Raw genomic sequence first — 24,996 nt, 5'->3', positions numbered from 1 at the left:
GCAATGAAATGGTCATTTGTTAACCGATTCTCTCGAAATTTGGCAGGAAGGATTTTCTTATGACTATCGACATTTCTGGTGAATTTCATAGAAATCGGTTCAGATTTAGATATATATATATATATATATATATATATATATATATATATATATATATATATATATATATAGTCCGATTTTCACTCTTAGAGCCATTGAAAGCGCATTTATTAACCAATCTTCCAAAAACTTTGTACAACACCTTGCTCAACGATACCACATTTCTGAGAAGTTTGCTCGAAATCTGTTCAGAATTAGATATAGCTCCTATATATATATTCGTCAGATTTTGGGGAATTTGCAACCGTAGTTATTACAGTTTGAACGTATTTGCTCGCTGAGGTCCTTCAAAAGTGGTTCAGAATTGGAAATAGCTCCCACATTGTACCTATTGTAAATTCGGCACCGCTCAACTTTTTCCCTTCCTTACTGGTTTTCGGATCGAAAAATTCATTGAAACTCGTTACATTCCAATATGCTCCTACGCTTCGAAATAATAGTTTAGCAATACTCGTGCAGTGAACACTACTAAAAATTCTCAAATGTAAGTACTTACGTGTGTACACATTGAAGGAAAGGTGTGATTGGTTGGACTATGATAAATATTGAAGCATGTATATATATGAATATTGTATGTACTACGTACCGGTCATAAAAAACCCGATATGTTTCATGTGCCCATAGACGGCCGAGTTTTTCTGGATCGGGTAAACGCTTTGCTGGCACCAGCACAACTCCCTGGAAAACGCGAGTGATATCACGTAGCGAAAAAGTGTAATGCGATTTGGCAGGAGTTGGTAAAAATATCCTCATGGCTGAGCGATAAACACTGACCATTGCCTCTGCCAGGCCCTGGTTATGGCCAACAATTGTTGTTGTTTTTTTTTTTGTTTTTTTTTTTTTGTTTTATGACATTTGATTTCCAAGTTTTGTTTTTCAAGGCAATGATGATGAGGAGAAATGAAAGAGAGCGAGAGAAAGATAAAAAAGAAAATACATCAAATAAATCCGTTTTTAGTTATGGGGAAAATATGGGACTATGGTAAATTCTTTTAGACATTTTTACAAAAAATCATAAAAGTTATATCGTTGTAAAACTGGAATGCATTAATACAATATATTGTAAGCGAAAATCTTAAACGTAAAATATGATAATGAATGGTGAACAATAACCCCACAAATTAAAACCCTCGAATACTAGAAGCTGCCTTGGAAGTCATAACATTACATGCAAAATGATAGCCAAATTGGACATAAATTGCGGCTTTCAAGGGCGCACGAAATCGAATCAGGAGAACGGTTTTTATGTTAGCTACATCAGGTTATAGACCGATTCGGACTTTACTTTGCACAGTTATTGAAAGTCATAACAGAACACTATCTGCAAAATCTAAGCCAAATCGGAGTAAAATTGTGGCTTCCAGGGGCTCAACAAGTCAAATCGGGATATCGGTTTATAAGGGAGCTATATCCAAATCCCAACCAATATGGCCTATTTGACATTCCTAACGACCTTCGTCAATAGTAAGTATCTGTGCAAAATGTCATGCTGCTTGTTTTATGCTTTCGCTATCGTGATTTCGACAGACGGACGGACATGGCTAGATCGACTCAGGATTTCGAGAAGATAAAGAATGTATATACATTGTGGGGTCGCAGATCAATATTTCGAGGTGTTACAAATGGAATGACTAGATTAGTATACCCATCCTATGATGGTGGGTATAAAAACAGAACAAAAAAAAAAAAACAGAAAAAAATTTTTCAACTAAAAATTTAAATGAAAATAAAATCGTTTCCAATTAAAAAATTAATTGATTTAAGCATTTTTTAATTGAACATGATTTATTTTCTTTATAGTCGTGATTTTGCCATATTCAACTAAAAAGTAAATTAAATCAATTAAGTTTTTAATTTAATCGAAAAATTTTTTCTATGACAATCGTGATTGACAATTTTTAATTTTCAATTAAAACATTAATCGATTCAATAAATTTTTTACATCGATTCTTCAATAATTTTCACGGTTAGTAAGGAAAGCTAAACTGACAGGAAATAGAGTGAGATGCGAACTCTCACCACATTTCGTGGGCTAGTACCAACATTAACAATATTAACGACCTGATAACACTTAATATTGGTAACATCGCTACCTTTGATAATAGGATGCAGAAGTTTACTTGGATGTATAATACACAAGGTCAAGGAAGCTATGAGGAGCTTCAAACCATTTAAGTAACCCGGATCTGATGAAATATTTTCGGCGCCCCATCTGGCCTGAGTTTTCACAGCGTGCCTAAGACTTGCATAAACTCCGAAAGCTTGGCATGAGACAAGATTAGTATTTATACCCAAACCCGCAAGGCAAGTTATGCGACACCAAAGGCAATACATTCAAAGGCCCTCAAAACCATGGAATGTATTGTGGATACCATGATTGAGAGTAGTACATCCAGCGAACTGCTCAAATACAAACAACATGCTCATGTCAAGGAAGGGTCGGCGGAGACTACCCTGCACGAGGTTGTGCATATAATAGAAGAATCCATCGATGCCAAGACGTTGGCGTTTTGCATTGACATCGACGGGACGTTTAACAATGTGCTGACCGACACATTGATCCAATCCTTAGACCAGTACCGTGTGAACCGGGACTGGATAAACCATATGCTAAGGAACAGGTGGGTGAATTGCGGGTCCCATGACATAAATATAAGGGGGAAAGTAGCACAGGGCACGCCACAGGACTATGTTATCGCCACTACTTTGGGTGACCACCATAAGTAACCTATTACGGATGCTGACTGAGGAAGGATTTTAACCCGTCTATTATGCAGACGATGTTATAATACTTCTAACTGGTAAGGATCCTAGCCGGCTATGCAGAAGGGCCGAAAAGGTCTTGCGTATGGCATGTGACTGGGCTATACAAAGAGGTGGCAATATTAACCCAGAGAGGACTGAAATATGCCTGTTCACGAGGAAGACTAAGGTGTGCCATTTTGAAGCACCACGTTTGCTTATTAGAGCGATATCGTTATCTGACAAGGTCAAATACTAAGGTCATGGAAAGGAAACATAATTGAAAGTGTCACTTTCAGAAGCGCACTTACAAGGCTCACAGATTTTGGGCAGTATGTAGACGGGCCGTAGGCTCAAAATGGGGCCTGAATCCGAGGATAGTCCACTTGCTCTACAGGAGCGTGATTAGACTAATACTTTCTTACGCTTCAGTAGTTAGGTGGACTGCGATGGAGAAAAAGTGCAACATATGGATCATACAACAGGTTCAGGTTGTCTTGGCATAGGCGGAGCGATGAGGACCACGCTCACTAGGGCCCTGGAGATATCCGACCCATTGACATACAGTTTAAATGCGAGGCAGCCACTGCGGCTATGAGACTTCAGGCGATGGGAGAATGGATCGAAGATGGGAGCCTCTCATATCATTGCGGTATAATCAAGGCGACCAAGTAAAGGAAGGGAAGAGGTTTTCGATCGGTTTCCTGATGGCAGCGGCACAGTCTTGGAACTGACGGAACCTTAGTATTGCCATCTGGAAGATCATATTACACGGATTGATCAAAGCTAGAGGGCAGAGTGGGCCAGGCATCTAAATTGAAAACCCAAATACTGAGATCTGTTTTAGACCGCCCGACCATAATATGGTGCTGCAGGCGGAGATCCGGGCGATCACGGAATGCGTGAGGTGGTTTGGTGCTCATGCGAGGATTTTGTAAGTAGCACCGAATATTTCACTTAGATTTTCTTTTTCGAGGTTACTTTTAATATCCACCCCCATAGGATGGGGGTACACTCATCTAGTTGTAACACCTTGAAATATTCGTCTTAGATCCCAAAAAGTATATATATTGATCGTCTCGACGTCCTCAGTCGATCTAGCCATGTCCGCCCGTCCGTCTATCGAAATCACGATAGCGGTCGAACTCGTAAAGCTAGTCGCTTGAAATTGTGCACAAATACTTAATATTGATGTAGGTCTTTGAAGATTGCAAATGGGCAATATCGGTTCAGATTTAGATATAGCTCCCATATAAACCAGTCTCCCGATTTGACTTCTTTAGTAGCTGGAAGCCACAATTTTTGTCACATTTGTCTAAAATTTTGCACATAGTATTCTGTTAGGAATTGCAACAACAGTGTGAAGTACAGTTAAAACCGTCTATAATCTGATATAGCTCCCGTATTTTGTCCAATTTGGCTTAAGTTTCGCAGATAGTGTTCTGTTATGACTTCCAACAACTATGTCAAGCACGGTCCAACTAAGTTTATAGCCTGATAAAGCTTCCATATAAACCGGTCTCTTTATTATCCTTGTTCGGCCCTGGAAGCTTTAGTTTTGCTGGTTTGACAGAAGTTTGGTATGTATTATAAAGCTATGCCTTTTAACTTAATTTATTCCTTATAAATAATTAGCGGAATCCATGACACGCTTATACTTGTTTTAATTCATCCAAATAAAAAATGTATTGCAAAATTTCAAAATATCCAATCATTTTTTTTTACGCACCACTATAGGATAGGGTGTATAATTATTTAGTAATGTCGTTTGCAACCTGTCCAAATATCAATTTTCAACCCTACAAAGTATATCTATTTCGGATCGTCGTAAAATTCTAAAATAATTTAACGTCCGTGTGTCTGTCCGTCCGTCTGTTGTGCACACTCTACAGCCTTCAAAAATTGTATCTGTCCGTCCGTCTGTTGTGCTCACTCTGCAGCCTTCAAAAATTGAGATATTGAGCGGAAATTTGACACAGACACGTCATTTTGCTGCACGCGGGCTCCATTTATTACCCGATTTTGCTGCTTGCTTATATTTAGATATAGCTGTCATATGGACCGATCTTTCGGTTAAAGGTCTAAACCCCATGAAATCTTTTGCTTTACCCCATTTTGCTAATATTTGAAACAGTGAGCTATATTAAAACTCCCAACATCTGTCCCGAATATAGTTCAGGTCGGACTATATATGGATGTAACTGCCATAGAGGCCGATCGGCCAACTAAGGGTCTCAAAGCCATAAAATCCACATGTATTATCCGAGTTGTTTTAAAACTTCCGACATTCGACTGTAATATGGTTCTGATCGGACTATGGCTGTACTATACACCGATCTGTCGGTTAAGGTTAATTTGAATCCGTGAGATATTTTAAGCCTCCCAACATCCGGCCCAAGATCAGATCGGACGATATTTAGATTTGGCTGCCATATTGAGCGATCTGTCGACATAGCGTCTATATCCCGTAAAAGACGCATTTGTCAACCGATTTCGTTCGAGCCTCCCGGCACCCAACCAGAATATGATCCATATATATATCCATATATACTCGTAGCTGTCTTATAGGCCGATATTCCAATTAAGGGTCTTAATCCCATTAAAGGTGAATTAATTGTCTGATTTCGCTGAAAGTTGAGTTATACAAGATTTCTCGAAATCTAAATTAAATATGATCCGGACCAGCCCCTATTTTGATATAACTATGGATATGGTAGTGGTGGTTCGTGGTGGTGGGTATCCAAAGTTCGGCACGGGCGAACTTAATACATTTTTATACCCACCACCGTAGGATAGGGGGTATATTCATTTAGTCATTCCGTTTGCAACACATCGAAATATCATTTTCCGACCCTACAAAGTATATATATTTCGGATCGTCGTAAAATTCTAAGACCATTTAACGATGTCAGTGTGTCTGTCCATCTGTTGTAATCACTCTAAAGCCTTTAACAATTGAGATATTGAGCTGATATTTGGCACAGATACGTCTTTATTATGCACGCTGGTTAACTATTTGAACGGGCCTTATCGGACCATATTTAGATATAGCTGCAATATAGACCGATTTTCGATATTGCTGAAATATGAAACAGAGAGTAGTTTTGGCTCTCCCGACAACTGACCCAAATATGGTTCAGATTATATTATATAGACCGATTTCCAGATTTCTGAAACAGAGAGTAGTTTTGGCTCTCCCGACAACTGACCCAAATATGGTTCAGATTATATTATATAGACCGATTTCCAGATAAAGGGTATTACCCGATTGCACTGAAATTTGCAACAGTGGGTTATTTTAAGCCTCCCGACATCTCACGTAAATATGGTTTAGATCGGACCATATATAGATATAGCTGTCGTATTGACGGATCTCCCGATAAAAGGTCTGAAGGCCATAAAATTTGTATTAATTAACCGATTTCGCTGAAATTTTAAATAGTAGGTTATTTTAAGCCTCCCAACATCCGACCCAAATATGGTTCAGATTGGACTATATTTAGATACAGTTGTCATATAGACCGATCTGCCGATAAGTGGTCTGAAGCCCATAATAGCTTTATTTTTTATCCATTTTGCTAAAATTTGAAACGGAGGATTATCTCAAGTCACCCGATATCTGACCTTAATATGATTCAGATCGGACTATATTTAGATATAGCTGCCATACAGACCGATCTCCCGATAAAGGGTCTGAAGACCATAAAAGCTTAATTTATTACCTGATTTTCTTGAAATTTGAAACAGTAAGTAAGTTAAGACCTCCCACTATCCCACCTTAATATGGTTCAGATCAGACAATATTTAGATATAGCTGCCATATGGACCGATCTGACGATAAGGGGACTAAAGCCCATAACAGCTTTATTTTTTCAACCGATTTCGCTGAAATTTGAAATAGTGAGATTTTCTGAGCCTCACGATATCCGACCTTAATATGGTTCAGATCGGTTTCAACAATATTGAATAGTGTCATACATATTAGACCACTCAACGCCTGACACCCGACCTGTGGGTGATCGGACTATATTTAGGTGTAGCTGTCTGAAGCCAATAAAAACTTTGTTTATTACCCGATTTCGCTTAAATTTTACTCTTAACAGAGTAGGTTAAGACCTCCCAATATCCGTCCTAAATATGGTTCTTATCGGACTATATTTAAATATAGCTGCCATATAGCCAGATCTGCCGACAAGGGGACTGAAGCCCATAAAAGCTTTATTTATTACCCGATTTCGATGAAATTTGAAACTGACCCTAATATGGTTCAGATCGGTTTATAATTAGATATATCTGCTAAAAAGATCAATATTTTGTTCTTCAAAATGGAATAGTGACATATATATTAGACCACTCAATGTCCGTGCCGAATTTGGGTCCTTAAGTTATCCATTTTTCACCGGATTGTGACGAAATGGGATTTATATATATACCCGAGGTGGTGGGTATCCAAAGATCGGCCCGGCCGAACTTAATGCCTTTTTTACTTGTTAATTGTTTAAATTGAATATGCAATTTTTTTTATTGAAATTTTTATACCCTCCACCATAGGATGGGGGTATACTAATTTTGTCATTCTGTTTGTAACTCCTCGAAATATTCCTCTGAGTATATATATTCCTAAAGTATATATATTCTAGAGTCCGTCCTAGTCCGTTCTAGTTCAAGCTAACCGCTTGAAATTTTGCACGAATACTTTTTAAAGGTGTAGGACGATTGGGATTGTAAATGGGCTATATCGGTTCATGTTTTGATATAGCTGCCATGTAAACCGATCTTGGTCGTGACTTCTTAAGCCACTAGAGTGCGCAATTCTTATCCGAATTGGCTGAAATTTTGCATGAGGTGTTTCGTTATTATTTCCACCAACTGTGCTAAGTGTGGTTTAAATCGGCCCATAACCTGACATAGCTGCCATATAAACCGATCTTGAATCTAGACTTCTTGCGCCACTAGAGAGCGCAATTCTTATCCAATTTGGCTGAAATTTTGTACAGCGACTTCTCTCATGACCTTCAACATACCTGTCAATTACGGTCTGAATAGGTCCATAGCCTGATACAGCTCCCATATAAACCGATCTTACTATTTTACTTCTTGAGCCCCTAAGAGCGCAATTTTTTTTCGAATTGGTTGAAATTTTACACAACTACTTCTACTATGGTCTCCAACATTCAGTTCATTTGAGGTACGAATCGGACGATAACATGATATTAGCTCCAATATTATGACAATTCTTTTCTTTTATCATATGTTTGCCTAAAAAGAGATACCGGGAAAAGAACTCGACAAATGCGATTCATGGTGGAGGGTATATAAGATTTGGCCCGGCCGAGCTTAAGACGCTTTTACTTGTTTTCAATTACTTTTTCAAAAACGGTTATTGATATTATCATTTTCGTGATTGAAGCGGTTTCAATTTAAAAATTAATTGGAATAATTAATTTTGTATTTGAAACTAATTTTTATTTTTTTCTGTGTGTGTGAACAAAATACAGTATGCATGTTGGAGGCGCTTATACCGTCACATTGTAATGAATTTGAGTGTGTAATTTATTCGCTTGTGCTTATTTGTATCAAAAGATTGCGTAAAATATTTTTGATAATTTTATGAAAAAAGAAACATACCCGCGAGAGCAAAGCCACCTTATCGGGAAAACCTTTGGCAAAATGCCATTCACCGATAGTTGAAAATATCTTGATTATGGTTGCATCCTCAAATGAATCAACTCCCACGACAAATGTGTGACGATAGAAACGAGGAAATATGAAATTACTGCCGCCTGGCATACCCATTGCTGCGATAAAGCCCTAAAAATAGAATAGAACATTACAGATTAATCAATTGAAATGAGATGGAGACGACAAGGATACGATTCAAGAGTTTGATAGCATAAATAAATAGTTCAATAGGAAAGTGACTTTAAGGTTAACATATATAGGTTGTAGCTTCCACTTACTGCATATCATTTAGTCACTTCTCTACACAAAGACACAAAACAAATATTACGAAAATATATGGTTGTAGTAATAGGAGAGGATTTGCTCTCAAATATATCAATATACACAAATGTCCAAAATATTACCTTTTTCAAAACATTGTCTTAAGCTAAATTTGAATATTAGTTGTAAAATAAAACTTTGAATTGATTCATTTTTCGTTCATTCTAGGCCACGTACTGCACAATTAAGGCTGATATTTTTATCAACTTCAGTATATGAATGCTTTATGTCATTATTCAGGTAAGTGTTAAAAAATGGTATTTATTGGGGAAAGCATAAATAAATCTACCTAAAAGAAAATTTCAAGATTTATTTAATTTAAGAACAATTTAAATTTATTGTGAACAAGACAAGTTAAGACGGGCTAAGGTCTGGCGAAGGCGACCTTTTAATACGTAACACAACATTGTCTATGCATGCTTAGTCGAATAATAGCCGAATTTAAAATTTGAAGAGGAAGAGTTTTGACTTAACTCCGCGTATATTGATGAAGTCGGAGGTCACCGTGACGCAGAGGTTAACATGTCCGTCTATGTTGCCGAAAGCCTTGGTTCAAGCCCAGTCGTGAACATCAGAAAAATTCTCTTCGGGGGTATCCAACCATGTTAAAACTTCTCTACCAAGTGGTGTCGTTATGCGATACGCCGTTTGGACTCGGCATCAAAAAGGAAGCCCCTTAACATTGAGCTTCAACTTCACTCATTGATATGAGGAAAGTTTCACTTGCTCCTTAATATAATATTCTTAGAAAATTTTGTAGTAAAGGGTGATTTTTTAGCAATTAACTTTTTGGCAAAACTGGTTTAAACAGCTCACACACGTTTCGTGTTTTGTTTCACTGTCAAATATCTTCAGTTTGCTCTATAATTTAATCATGAATCGTCTTACAAATGAATAACGCTTACAAATTAATGAATTTTATTATCAAAATGCGTGTTGTGTAAAGAAAGTTCATCCCGCGCTTCTTCCATTGAGCGACGAAGCTCACTTTTGGCGCAATAGAAGCAGAAGCATTACAAGAGCTACCAATGCATCCAGAATAAGTCACAGTTTGGTGCGGTTTATGGGCTGGTGGTATCATTGGACCGTACTTTTTCAAAGATGATGAGAATCGTAACGTAACTGTGAATGGTGAGCGTGAAATGATATCCAACTTTTATTGGTATCAACAAATCGGTGCCATTTGCCACACAGTACGCGTAACAATGAACTTATTGAAAGGCGAGTTCGGTGAACATTTTATTTCACGTTCGGGACCGGTCAATTGGTCGCCTAGATCGTGCGATTTAACGCCTTTAGGCTATTTTTTGTGGGGCTATGTTAAAGCTCATATCTTAACAGAGAAACCCTCTTCAATTGTCGCATTAGAAGACAATAATGAAGCATTTATTTGTGATATACTGACCGAAATGTTGGAAAGGGGATGCCAAAATTGGACTAAGCGTATGGACCATTTGAGGCGCAGTCACCGTCAACATTTGCATAAAATAATTTTCAAAAATCAAATTATATGAGCCGTACTCGATTCAAATAAAGATTTCATGCATTTTTGTGAATTTTATGTGTTTCCTATAGCTCTTGAAAAATCTCCCTTTAGTAGCATATTGTGGAAGTCATTGAGGAAGTCGCTGTGCAAACTTTTGAGAAGATAGATTGTTAAATGAGTTTGCAATATGCCATAAAGAAAAATCGGGATATATATGAGAGCTGTGTACAAATCGGAACAGATTACTATAAAATGTCTGTTTTCTTTAAATTATTCGTGCCAGATTTCTTAAGAATTGATTGAGTAAAAGGTGCAGCTTTTATAGGCTAAAGACCGTAAATTGTAAGATCGGTCTATAAGGCAGCTAAAGCTTAATATAGTCCAATCTGAACCATAGTCCAAGTCAGATAACGAGCCGCTTAAACGATCTCACTGTTTCAAATTTCAGCGAAATGGAATAATAAACATAGCTTTTATGGCCTTAAGACCCTAAATCGAGGCGAAATTGGATCATTTTCAATTTGAAAGTCGGGAAACTTAACACAACTCACTGAGTCAACGTTCAGCCAAATTGGCTAATAAAGGCGACTGTTATTGGCTTAAAACCTTTAATCAGCAGATCAGTCTATATGGCAGCTATATCCACATATGGTCTGATTTGGCCCCTTCAAGAGCTTAACTTGCATAATGAAAAAATACGGATCTGTGCAAAATTTCATCTAAATATTCCTATTTTTGAAGGCTGTAGAGCGATAACAACAGACGAATGGCCAGATGGACCGACAAACACACGAGCATCGCTAGGTCGCCTTGGTAGGTCGACGATGTAGGATCGGAAATGGATATTTCGATGTGTTACAAATGGAATAACTTAATAAATATAACCCTTACCCTATGGTAGTGGGTATAAAAAATTCTAAACGAAAAATTTTATACCCTACACCACACCTGTGGCACAGGATATTATAACTTTGTGTAGTTTGCAACGCTAAGAAGGAGACGAGGTAGCTCTGTCTGTCCATGTATTCTTGTAATCAAGGTACATATTGCATTTATTTTCCGACTGGCGCAAACTTTTGCAATAGTCATTTTTTGGACCAAGGACAAACGCAGTTCGTTTTGAAAAAAATCGGTGCAGATTTAGATACAGCTCTCATATATAACTTTCATACGATATACCCTTTGAAGGCTACAGGAGAAACAATATTAGTGCATGATATGTTTTATTTAACGTCCCAATACGTGTGCAAAATTTCATTAAAATCGTTTCTGATTTAGATATAGCTCCCATATATATCTTTCATCCGATATGGCCTATCAAGGCTGTAGAAGCCGAAATTTCGGTCCGATCATTAAAAAATTTTGTACAAGATGTTTAATTTGACGTTCCAATACGTGTGCATTTTCTTCAAAAATTTCTTCAAAATCGGTTCAGATTTAGATATAGCCCCTATATATATGTCTTTCATCCGATATTGCCTTTGAGGACTATAGAAGCCACAATATTAGTCCGACCTTTACAATATTTTGCATGAGATGTTTTATCTGACGTTCCAATTTGTGTACAAAATTTCATAAAAATCGCTTTAGATTTGGATATAGCTCCCATATATATCTTCAATTCGATATGGCATTTTAAGGCTATGGAAGCCACAATTTGGGTTTGATATTCAAAAAATTTACTGTGAGGTGTTTTATTTGACGTCTTAGTACTTGTGCTAAATTTTATTTTATTTTTATCGTAAGAAAATCTTACAAGGTTCTATTCAATATTTCAATAGGTATGCAAAATTAAAATGTAACAATATTTCAACATAGGTTCCTAACATTAAAAGTAGAACGGAGACTGGGTTGTATAGGGTATAGCATAGTCGGCTCCTCCGGAGTTTTGGCTTTCCTTACTGGTTTTCAATTAAGTTTTGTCCGAATCGGTGTATAACTTGATATACTTTTATTTTTCTTTAATTGGCAATGACAAAACATTTGCCCCATTAGCCGAACATAGAATAGCGTTTCAGGCGCCTCGATCTTCAGCGCTTATTATTTAATCTTTGACACCAAGTTTCGAGGTGTCTCTCACAACTCGATCTTTCCATCAGGCTTTTGTTCGTCCCGGTTTCCGTGTACCACCGTGTTTGCCTTAAAAAATTTTCTTTGCTGAAGCTTCTTCATCCATTCTGACAGCATGACCTAGCCAACCCAACCGTTGTATTTTGATACGTCTTAATATGCTATCGTCGTCATACAGCTCGTGGTTTATACGACGCCTATATGAAAGATACGAAAGATCTTTCTCTCAAACACTCTCGTCTGCTTTTCATATATTTTAAAAAAAAATCTTTTTCTCGAACTCTCAAAACACTGCCACGTCCGCTTTTACAAGTACCCAAGCCTCGGAAGCATATAATAACAAGCCTCGGAACCATATAATAACAGTGTCTTGTATAGTGTAATCTTCATCTACTTAATCCAAAGTAGCTTCTGTTTGCCAGTAGTATTCATCGCTTCATCTCAAAACTGGTGTCATTCGTTTCGATAGCGGCCGTGCCGAGGTAGATAAAATCGCTGACTATCTCAAAGTTATGGTACCCAACTTTCTCCATTTTCTTTGTCTGATCGGTTGTAAAAGACGTTTTGGGAGTTGAAAGCAACCATTTCGTCTTATCTCCATTTACTGCCAGACCCATTTTTAACGATTCTTTCAAAGTTCGCAGTTACTACTTCCGGTGAGCGACCCATGATATCGATGTCGTCGGCATAGGCAAGTAGTATGTGTTCTCCTGTGAGTAGTGTGCCATATCTATTCAAATCTGCATCTTTTATAATCTTCTTCAGTAGGATATTAAAAAGATCATCCGATAGGCTGTCTCCTTGTCTTAAACTTCGTATGGTATTGAATGCTTCGTAGAGATTCCCTCCTATTCTTACTGAGGAACGTGTTTCAGCAAGTGTCATCCTGCATGGTCCTATAAATTTTGCAAGGATGTCTAATTCAGACATGGCTTGAAATACCTTTCAACGTATAGGGCTATCGAAAACGGCTTTGTAGTCAACGAAAAGGTATTGAAGATGGTTTGTCCTTTTCGGGTCTTTTCTAAGATTTGGCCAAATCGGATTATATTTGGATATGGTTCCCATATAGACTGATCTTCCGATTAAGGGTATTAATCCCAATTATTTCCCGATTTCGCTGAAATTTGAAACGGCGAGTTGATTAAAGCCTCCCGACATCCGATTCAAATATGGTTCGGATCGGACTGTATTTAGATATAACTTCCAAATAGACCGTTCTGCCGATTTAGGGTCTCAAGCTCACAGAAGCCCCAATTATTTCCCGATTTCGTTGGAAGTTGACACCGCTACTTGTATTAAGTCTTCCTTCATCCGACCAGCACATGGTCCAGATCAGACTATATTTACATATAACCTCCATATAGAGCGATCTTCCAATTTAGGGTCTTAAACCCATAAAAAGCAGATTTGTTGCCCGATTTAGTTGAAACTGTGGTTTATACAGCGGTCAAAAAAAGTATTCATCATTCAATGTTTTTTTTTTAATAAGTCTACAAAAGACAATTGGAATAAAAACATATTAAACTAATGATGCAGTAGTGCTTGTGTGATATATATGTACACAATTTCATTGTTTTTAAAGAAAAAAATAGTATTTATTGGAACAAAAAGGGCCATTTTACAGCTGAACACAAAAAATTAAACAAAAAAAGTATTCATCATTGCAAAAAAACAAAAAAATAAATAACATAATTTAAAAAAATTAATACTTTGTTATTCGACCACCGCGTCTTATAACTTCTTTTAAACGGTTTGACATCGATTGGAATAATTTAGCGGTTATATTTTGGTCTATATTAGTCCATTCCTCCATTATCACCTATTGCATTTGACTCTTGCTCGAAAAATTGCGCGTTCTCAATTTGCGTTCGAGATGTTCCCAAAGATGTTCAATTGGGTTCAAGTCGGGACTTTGAGGAGGAGTTTTAATGACTTTGGGGCAGTTATACAGCATCCACATCTTGGTATTTAAAGCAGAATGTTTGGGGTCATTATCTTGATAATATTGAAAGTTATTACCAAGCCCAAGTTTTACAGCACTATCTTTTAAATTCCTCTTTAAAATGTCAATGTAATACTTATGATCCATTACTCCATTAATAATTTCAAGATTTCCCGCTCCTGAAGCCGCCATACACCCCCAAACCATTAAACCACCTCCACCATGTTTTACAGTAGCAACTGTGTTTCGTTCTTCAAGCTCTGTATTTGGTTTTCTGTACACTATGACCTTTCCATCGCACCCAAAAAGATTAAACTTGCTCTCGTCTTCAAAAATGACTGTTTTCCAAAATGATTCGGGCTGTTTTACATACATTTTTGCGAAGTTTAGCCTTTTCACTCGGTTTATTTTATTTATAAAGGGCTTCTTACGTGCAGTTCTTCCTCTGTAACTATGCCTTTTGAGTGTATTTCGAATTGTTTGTGTAGTAACTTCCTTCCCTAAATATTCAATAGTGTTTTTACGAAGAATGGTCGCATTTGTCTTCGGAGTTTTCTGAACTTGCCGCACTAGCCAACGCACATCTCCAACTGAAAGTGCTTTTGGTCGACCAGATCTTGGTTTATTGTCAACAGTTTTCGTTTCTGTCCACTTTCTGATGATGGATTGTATAGTAGATCGTGGTCTATTTAATATTTCACTGATAGTTTTTATACCCTCCACCATAAGATGGGGGGTATACTAATTTCGTCATTCTGTTTGTAACTACTCGAAATATTCGTCTGAGACCCCATAAAGTATATATATTCTTGATCGTCGTGAAATTTTATGTCGATCTAGCCATGTCCGTCCGTCTGTCCGTCCGTCTGTCCGTCTGTCCGTCCGTCCGTCCGTCTGTCCGTCCGTCCGTCCGTCCGTCCGTCCGTCCGTCCGTCCGTCCGTCCGTCCGTCCGTCTGTCTGTCGAAAGCACGCTAACTTCCGAAGGAGTAAAGCTAGCCGCTTGAAATTTTGCACAAATACTTCTTATTGGTGTAGGTTGGTTGGTATTGTAAATGGGCCATATCGGTTCATGTTTTGATATAGCTGCCATATAAACCGATCTTGGGTCTTGACTTCTTGAACCTCTAGAGTGCGCAATTCTTATCCGATTGGCAGGAAATTTTGCACGACGTGTTTTGTTATGACATCCAACAACTGTGCCAAGTATGATTTAAATCGGTTCATAATCTGATATAGCTGCCATATAAACCGATCTTGGGTCTTGACTTCTTGAGCCTCTAGAGTGCGTAATTCTTATCCGATTTGAATGAATTTTGGCACGACTTGTTTTGTTATGATGTCCAACAACTGTGCCAAGTATGGTTCAAATCGGTCCATAATCTGATATAGCTGCCATATAAACCGATCTTGGGTCTTGACTTCTTGAGCCTCTAGAGTGCCCAATTCTTATCCGATTTGAATGAATTTTGGCACGACTTGTTTTGTTATGATGTCCAACAACTGTGCTAAATATGGTTCAAATCGGTCCATAATCTGATATAGCTGCCATATAAACCGATCTTGGGTCTTGAATTCCTGAGCCTCTAGAGTGCGCAATTCTTACCCGATTATAATGAAATTTTGCACGATTTGTTTTGTTATGATATTCAACAACTGTGCCAAGTATGGTCCTAATCGGGCCATAACCTGATATAGCTGCCATATAAACCGATCTTGGGTCTTGACTTCTTAAGCCTCTAGAGTGCGCAATTCTTACCCGATTATAATGAAATTTTGCACGACGTATTTTGCGATGATTTCCAACAAATTTGTCAAGTATGGTTCAAATCGGTCCATAACCTGATATAGCTGCCATATAAACCGATCTTGGGTCTTGACTTCTTGAGCCTCTAGAGTGCGCAATTCTTATCCGATTTGAATTAATTATTGCACGTAGTATTTTTTTATGATACCCAACAACTGTACTAAGTATGGTTCAAATCGGTTCATAACCTGATATAGCTGTCATATAAACAGATCTGGGGACTTGACTTCTTGGGCTTCTAGAGGGCGCAATTCCTACCTGATTTGGCTGAAATTTTGCATGACGTTTTTTATTTTTTATTTTTTCTTTCAACCACTGTGTCAAATAAGGTTTAAATCGGTTCATAACCTGATATAGCTGCCATATAAACCGATCTGGGATCTTGATTATATCTCCAACATATAATTTAATTGTGGTCTAAACCGGATCATATCTTTAAATCGCTCTAATAGCAGAGCAAATCTTTTCTTATATCACTTTTTGCCTAAGAAGAGATGTCGGGAAAAGAACTCGACAACTGCGCTTCATGGTGGAGGGTATATAAGATTCGGCCCGGCCGAACTTAGCACTCTTTTACTTGTTTGAGTTAAACCATTCCTGTGGTGTTTTATTATCAAAACTTTTACCTCATCAGAAACCTCGTTTTGCTTACGACCCATTTTGACAAAAACTATATTTTCAATGAAATTAAATATTTGCTGTCAAGGGCAAAGCCTCCTTTACTAAATAAAACAGAAAAGGGGGATTCCCAAATAATATTTGAATTTGACTTTGATGATAGCACATCAATGATGAATACTTTTTTTGTTCTGTTTTTGGTGTTATTATATAAAATTGCATTTTTTGCGCTAATTAAATTTATTTTTTGAATTTATTTTAAAACATATTACGAAAAATAAACTATTGCATAAAACTGCATTATTTGTTTACTTTAAATTTTCTTCAATTACCCAAAATAAGTGAATTTATTATCAATTTTGCTAATGATGAATACTTTTTTTGACCGCTGTATAAAGTTCTTGGGACCTCAATCAAATATGATCCAGACCAGCCCCGTTTTGCATATCACAATGGATATGGTAGTGGAGTTGTTATAAAAGGGTACAGTTAATTTATCCATGGTGGTGGATATCCAAAGTTCGGCACGCCCGAACTTAACACGTTTTTAGTTGTTCTTTCTGCGGAATAGACGTTTCTTCTCTCTGCTTTTCTACCGATACCTCTCCTCCATCTGGCGCGTTGCTAATGGTTGCAGAGTCGCTCTGTATGCCGCATTCTTGGCTTTCAGTAGCATCTCGACACTCTTGGTCGTACCATGGGTTTTTTGGGGGAGGTTTCCGGTATCCAAGTACGGATTTCGCTTAATTTTCCATGTAGTGGGCAATGGTGTGCCACTGCGACGTTATATCACCGGGAGAATGCTTTCATCAAGCAGTTGGGTCAGCCGAGTGGAGTATGCCATTTCCATCTGTTGTGCATGCATCTTTTCAATGTCCAGCTTCCATGCAGTGTTAGATCGTACGTTTTTCGCTACACTAAGACAAGTGGGAACCTTTGCGGCAACAAGGTTATTATCGGAATCGATGTTTTTTGAGGGAGGCTTCCTCTACCCAAGCACGGATTTCGCAGCATTTTCCATGGAGTGGGCAATGGTTTGGCACTGCGCCGTCATATCATTTGGACAAGGAGTGCTTTCATCAAATATTTGGGTCAGTTGAGTGTAGCATGTCGTTGCCATCTGTTGTCTTTGCAGCTTCTCAATATCCAGCTTCCGTACAGTGTCAGATCGTACGTTTCTCGCTCCACTAAGACGGGAGCGAACCTTTACTGCAGTAAGGTAATGATCCGAATCGATGTTCGCCCCTCAGATCGACCGTACATCTACCACGTTGGTTGAATGCCTTTCATTTGTCACAACATCATCTATTTGGTTTCTGGTATTTTGATCGAATGACTGCCATGTGGCCGTGTGTATCCTTCGATGTTGGAATCTAGTGCTGCTAACTACCATGTTCTTTGCGGCGGCGAGATCTATTAGCCTAAATCCATTGTCGGAAATTTCTTTATGTAGGCAAAATTTTACGACTGTTGGGCCAAAGATATTTTCCTTCCCTATTTTCGCATTAAGTTCTCACAGAACGATGTTTATATCATGGGTGGTATAATCTGATATAGCTCCCACATAAACCGCTTTTCCGATTAGACATTTTGTATCCCATGAAGCCACAATTTTCATCGGATGGGTCTCAAATTTAACATCTTGAGCTCTTAAAAACGGTAATTGTTGTCCGCTTTTTCTGAAATTTTGTACGTAGAATTATGTTATAACTTCAAACATCCATGGCAAATATTGTACAAATCGGTGAAAAACCCATATAAGCTGATCTCCTGATTCCCAGAAGCTTTCATTTTTGCCTGGTCAGGCTAAAATTTCATACATAAAGTACAACTTTGCCCTTCAACTAGATTAATTTCTTGAAAACTTTTAACATAATCCATGGCCTTGGGTTCCCAAGATTCGTCCCTGCCGAATTTAGCACACTTTTATTTGTTAGTATTTGGAGAGCACAGCAAGCCGATACTTGACTTAGGTGCGTATGTGGAGTATTAATATTTGAACCCTCTTTTCAACCTAACCAAGAAAAAAATGGTAGTATCAGATTCATATTCTACGCCAAAATACTTTCAAGTCCCTAATAGTCATTATTGGTATTGATGTGTATTTCAGGTGGGAATTACCATTCTTATTTTGCAACGGTCCAGTGTATATTTTAGAATATTTTTAAATATTTTAAATTATTCACCTGCATTACAAATTAATAGATAGCGACACAAAACCATTGCAGGTAGCAGGGTGTAAACTAAATTTTATGCCCCTGCTTTTTGTTTCTGAAAGTTCACTCATTCAGCCAGTTACAATTTTGCAGCTACGAAGCCTCGGACTATGGGTATGGCATGTATCTGGTTGTCCTGGCAAAGGTAAACTTTTTTAATATGAAACAAAATACGGCGACAACAAGAAAAAAACAAAACTGAACTGAACGTACTCGTGGCATCATCAGTTACAAATATTGTAGAACTTTCCCGTTTATTTTATTTTGTTGTTTTTGTTCGCTTCTGTTTTGCAATAATATTAAACCTAATGTTTTTTCCACCGATATTGATACAAAAACAAAAGCGATGGCATTTTTTTAACTCGTACATGCGCTGCGTCATTTCCTGGTAATATATCAGCAAGTGAATGGCTTTCGAAGGTAAAAGTTTTACAAAACAAACATGTTTTGGCATTTGGTACTGTAGGTGGAGATGACTACGGTTATGATAGTGGAGAGAGCGAGAGTTCAAGTGAAGTATGTATATGGAAAAATATTTTTTTTATTACTTTTAGAGCAGCTGCAATGTTTAAAAGGAAGGTATGCCGCCACAGCAATACCTGCTGAACTATTCATTGAAAATGTTAGAATTCTTCACTATTCTTGCATAAATGTTATGTATTGAAATTGTTCAAGGATTATTTTCATGGTTTAGGACCTAGAAGAAGAAAGATACACAGAAAAATTGCACTTAGTCTATTTGGCATGTAGTTTACCAACTTCTCTGTTTCCCCAGATGATATTTTCGCCCATTCTGTCTGCATGACACTTCGTAACATCTCCTTGCTGGTTATAACGAGCTGACGAATTTTTTTCTCCAATTGATCCCAAAGATGCCCAATGGGGTAGAGATCTGGTGATTGGGGTGGTGTTTTAAGGTGCTTTGGAGTGTTATACAGAACCTCCGATGTATGCTTTGGATCGTTATCTTGTTGGAACCAAAATGTCGTTGCTAACCCTAGCACTTGGTTTCAAATTTTTTTTCAAAATATTGAGATGACCCCATTTATACATTTTGGACTCAATAAATTCTAATTGACCCACTCCACTAGCAGCCATACACCCCCACACCATAACTCCCCCACCACCGTGCTTCACCGTTCCAACTAAATTTTGTTTTTCCAGCTCAGTCCCGGACTTGCGCCACACTATTTGCCGACCTTTAATGCCAAAAATACAGAATTTGCTCTCGTCGGAGAAAATAATTTGTTTCCAGAATTCAGGGGGCTTACTGATGAAAGTTTTAGCGAATGCAATCTGCTTTTGTCTGTTTATGACTGAAATATATGACTTTCTTCGAGCAACTCTTCCATGAAATCCAGCTCTATGTAATATTTTTGTGGCACTATCGGCACAGATGCATTTTTTAAACATTGTTTTAATATTTTCAACAATTTTGGTTGATGTTATACGAGGGTTGTTGCTTGCCATATTAATCACTTTGCGCTCTTCTCTAACGGATAATTTTTTTTCGACGCCCAGGCCGAGACTTTGAAGTTATAATGCCGGTTTCTTTGTAATTATTAATTACGCGCTGGACAGAAGAATACGTTCTTCCAACTGTTCCACCAATATTTCTAAAGCTTTGTCCTTCTTCTTTTCACAATTTAATAATTAATTTTCTTTCAGATATGCATATTTCCTTTCCTTTAGTTTCCAAATTTATTATTTTTTTTTTAAAAAAAAAACACGTGTAACTATAACTTGTTATGATAATGAACTGAAACTGATCAAAAATGAGAACAAGCATCATAAAAAGTAACGATACTTTCGAAGTAAACCAAGTGAACGCAGAAAGCAAAAGCAAACTTGTATTTTTGTTTTTGTTTTCTAATTTAAGAAATATAAAGAAACAACATATACAACAAAACTTAACTTTATTTATTTTTATACCCTCCACCATAAGATGGGGGGTATACTAATTTCGTCATTCTGTTTGTAACTACTCGAAATATTCGTCTGAGACCCCATAAAGTATATATATTCTTGATCGTCGTGAAATTTTATGTCGATCTAGCCATGTCCGTCCGTCTGTCCGTCTGTCCGTCTGTCTGTCCGTCCGTCCGTCCGTCCGTCCGTCCGTCCGTCCGTCCGTCCGTCTGTCTGTCGAAAGCACGCTAACTTCCGAAGGAGTAAAGCTAGCCGCTTGAAATTTTGCACAAATACTTCTTATTGGTGTAGGTCGGTTGGTATTGTAAATGGGCCATATCGGTCCATGTTTTCATATAGCTGCCATATAAACCGATCTTGGGTCTTGACTTCTTGAGCCTCTAGAGTGCGCAATTCTTATCCGATTGGAATGAAATTTTGCACGACGTGTTTTGTTAAGATATCCAATAACTGTGCCAAGTATAGTTCAAATCGGTTCATAACCTGATATAGCTGTCATATAAACAGATCTGGGGATTTGACTTCTTGAGCTTCTAGAGGGCGCAATTCCTATCCGATTTGGCTGAAATTTTGCATGACGTATTTTATTTTTACTTTCAACAACTGTGTCAAATAAGGTTCAAATCGGTTCATAACCTGATATAGCTGCCATATAAACCGATCTGGGATCTTGACTTCTTGACCCCTAGAGGTTGCAATTATTATCCGATATGCCTGAAATTTTGTACGACGGATCCTCTCATGACCATCAACAAACGAATTGGCTGACATTTTACACAGGTCTCCAACATATAATTTAATTGTGGGCCGAACCGGACCATATCTTGATATCGTTTTAATAGCAGAGCAACTCTTTTCTTATATCCTTTTTTGCCTAAGAAGAGATGCCGGGAAAAGAACTCGACAAATGCGATCCATGGTGGAGGGTATATAAGATTCGGCCCGGCCGAACTTAGCACGCTTTTACTTGTTTTATGTTGTTTTTTAATCATTAAAAAAGAAATGGTCACATGAACGCAGACTTAATGGACCATGTGTATAGGTAAACCCCCTTTCTTCACACGGACATTGAGTGGTCTAATAAACATAAGTCACTGTTAAATTTTGTAGAACAAAATATTGGATTTTCGGCAGCTATATCCAAATATAAACCGATCTGAACCATATATGACACGGATGTCGAAAAGCTTAACATAAGTCACTGCGTCGAATTTCAAGGAAATCGGATAATAAATGCGCTTTTTATAGGGCCAAGACTTTAAATGGCACCCTTAACCTGGTCTCGATCATATTTTATTCAGGTTCCGAGAACTCATATATAGAAATAATATTTTCAGACAATAAATTTGCTTTTTATGGGATTAAGACCCTAAATTGTAATATCGGTCTATGTGACAGCTATATCTGTATAGTCTGATCTGATCCATATTTGGGGCGGATGTCGGAAGGCTAAAAACAACTCAATATTTTAAATTTCAGCGAAATCGGATAAAAAATAAAGCTTTTATGCGCTTTGGACCCTTTATAGACAGATCGGTCTATACGCCAGCTATATCCAAATGTAGTCCGCTCTGAACCATATTAAGGACGGATATCGCGAAGCTCGAAACAACTCACTATTTCAAATATCAGCGAAATCGGTTACAAAATAAAGCTTTTATGGGCTTCAGACCCTTTATCGGCATGTTAGCATGTCCGCTTATGACACTGAACGCCTGGGTTCGAATCCTGGTGAGACCATCAGAAAAAAATTTCAGCGGTGGTTTTCCCCTCCTAAGCTGGCAACATTAGTGAGGTACTATGCCATGATATAAAACTTCTCTTCAAAGAGGTGTCGCACTGCGGCACGCCGTTCGGACTCGGGCATTAGACCCTTTATCGGGAGAAAGGTCTATATGGCAGCTTTATCTATATATAGTTCGATCTGAATTATATTTTCAGATCAGATTCGATCTGAACCATATTCTCAGATGTTGGGAACCCTTAAACTAATCTCAGCAAAATCGGATACAAAATAAAGCATTAAAGGGCATTTGACCCTTTATCGACTGATCGGACTATGTGGCAGCTATATCTAAATATAGTCCGATTTGGGCCGTTCAAGAACTTAATCAGCTTGCGTCAAATCTGTGCCAAATTTCGGCTCAATAGCTCAGATGGATGGACAGACGGACAGACACACGGACATCGTTAAATCGTCTTAGAATTTTACGACGATCCGAAATATAATAATAAATAATATTTTGTAAGGAAGGAAATTGATATTTCGATGTGTTGCAAACGGAATGACTAAATGAATATGCTCCGTTTTCTACAGTGGTGGGTATACAAATTTTATCAAAATGCTGAATTGAGGTTTCTTTACCAGTTCCTTAGTACCAAAAGAATTTTGCAAATTTTCGATTTTTCAAATCAGGACGCAAAAAAATCCTGGCTGCGTCCCTGATTTGAGCTATATCAAGCTATGGTCCGATTCGGACTGTAACTGAATTGAATGTTGGAGAGCATAGTTGAAGTCATTGTGTAAAATTTCAGCCAAATCGAATAAGAATTGCGCCCTTTAGAGGCTCAATAACTAAAATAGGGAGACCGGTTTATAGGGGAGCTGAATCAGGTATAGATCGATTGAGACCATATTTGGCACGTATGCTAAAGGTCATGGGAGTAGCCGTCGTAAATTTCAGCCCAATCGGATAATAATTGCTTCCTCTAGAGGCTTAAGAAGTTTGTTTATATGACATCTATATCAGGTTATTTACCGATTATCATAGCAAAACACGTCATGCCAAATATCAGCCAAATCGGATAAGAATTGCGCCCTCTAGTGGCTCAAGAAGCCAAGATTCAAGATCGGTTTATATGGCAGCTATATCAGGTTATGGACCGATTTAAACCATGCTTATCACAGCCAAAACAAAACACGTCATGCTAAATTTCAGCCAAATCGGATAAATATTGCGACCTCTAGAGGCTCGAGAAGTCAAGACCCCAGATCGGTTTATGTGACAGCTATATCAGAATATGGGCCGATTTAAACTATACTTTGCATTGTTGTTTAAAGTCGTAATGAAACACGTCGAGCAAAATTCCTGCAAAATCAGACAACATTCGCACCCTCCAGTGGCTCAAGAAGTCAAGATCCAAGATCGGTTTATATGGCAGCTATATCAGGGTATGGACCGATTCAAACCATATTTTGCACAGTTTTTGGAAGTCGAAACAAAACACGTCATGCAAAATTTCAGCCAAATCTATAACAGCTAAATCAGGTTATGGACCGATTTCAACAATATTTAGCATAGCTGTTTGAAGTCGTAATGAAACACCTCATGCAAAATTCCAGCCAAACCGGATAAGAATTGCGCCCTTTAGTGGCTCAAGAAGTCATAATCGGTTTGCATGGCAGATTTTGCAAAACATGGACCGATATGGCCCTTTTACAATCCCAACCGACCAACTCTGATAAGAAATATTTGTGTAAAATTTCAAGCGGCTAGCTTTACTCCTTCGACGGACGGCTGTCTGTCGTGCTTTCGACAGACAGACGGAAGGACGGACATGGCTAGATCGATTTAAAATGTTATGACGATCAAGAATATATGTACTTTATGGGGCCTTAGACGAATATTGCGAGGCATTCCAAACGGAGTGACGAAATTAGTAAACCCCCATCCTACAAGGGAGGGTATAAAAATAATTGGAATTTTTGAAAATTTCCAATTAATTTTTTTTATTCATCCAATTAAGACAACTAAAAGCGTGCTAAGTTCGGCTGTGCCGAATCTTGGGAACCCAGCACCATTGATTCTGCTAATCATTTATCCAAATTCGTCGCTATTTGTCTTGCTCGAGTTCATGTATTTATTAAAAATCCGATTTTTTTGTTTTTATACCCACCACCGTAGGATAGGGGGTATATTCATTCAGTCATTCCGTTTGTAACACATCGAAATATCAATTTCCGACCCTCCAAAATATATATATTTCGGATCGTCGTAAAATTCGAAGATGATTTAACGATGTCCGTGTGTCTGTCCGTCTATCCGTCTGTCTGATGTAATCACTCTAGAGCCTTCAAAAGTA

General features: G+C 37.9%; 1 protein-coding gene across 2 annotated transcripts in view; it reads right to left on the bottom strand.

Moving 5' to 3' along the window:
- LOC106086176 (dynein axonemal heavy chain 3) overlaps window positions 1-24,996 on the bottom strand; it is a 430,123-nt gene that overhangs the window by 207,856 nt on the left and 197,271 nt on the right. For both annotated transcript variants that reach the window (XM_059360617.1, XM_059360618.1), the window contains 2 exons: window positions 8,470-8,652; window positions 686-891 (listed from right to left, as the gene is read on the bottom strand). In XM_059360617.1, the coding sequence (XP_059216600.1) occupies window positions 686-891; window positions 8,470-8,652 (389 nt within the window). The remainder of the gene's footprint in view (window positions 1-685; window positions 892-8,469; window positions 8,653-24,996) is intronic.

Source organism: Stomoxys calcitrans, chromosome 1 (genome assembly GCF_963082655.1).
Source record: "Stomoxys calcitrans chromosome 1, idStoCalc2.1, whole genome shotgun sequence".
In the NCBI taxonomy this organism is placed as follows: domain Eukaryota; kingdom Metazoa; phylum Arthropoda; class Insecta; order Diptera; family Muscidae; genus Stomoxys; species Stomoxys calcitrans.
Note: the sequence above shows the minus strand (reverse complement) of the source record. Positions and strands in the feature narration are given on the sequence as shown.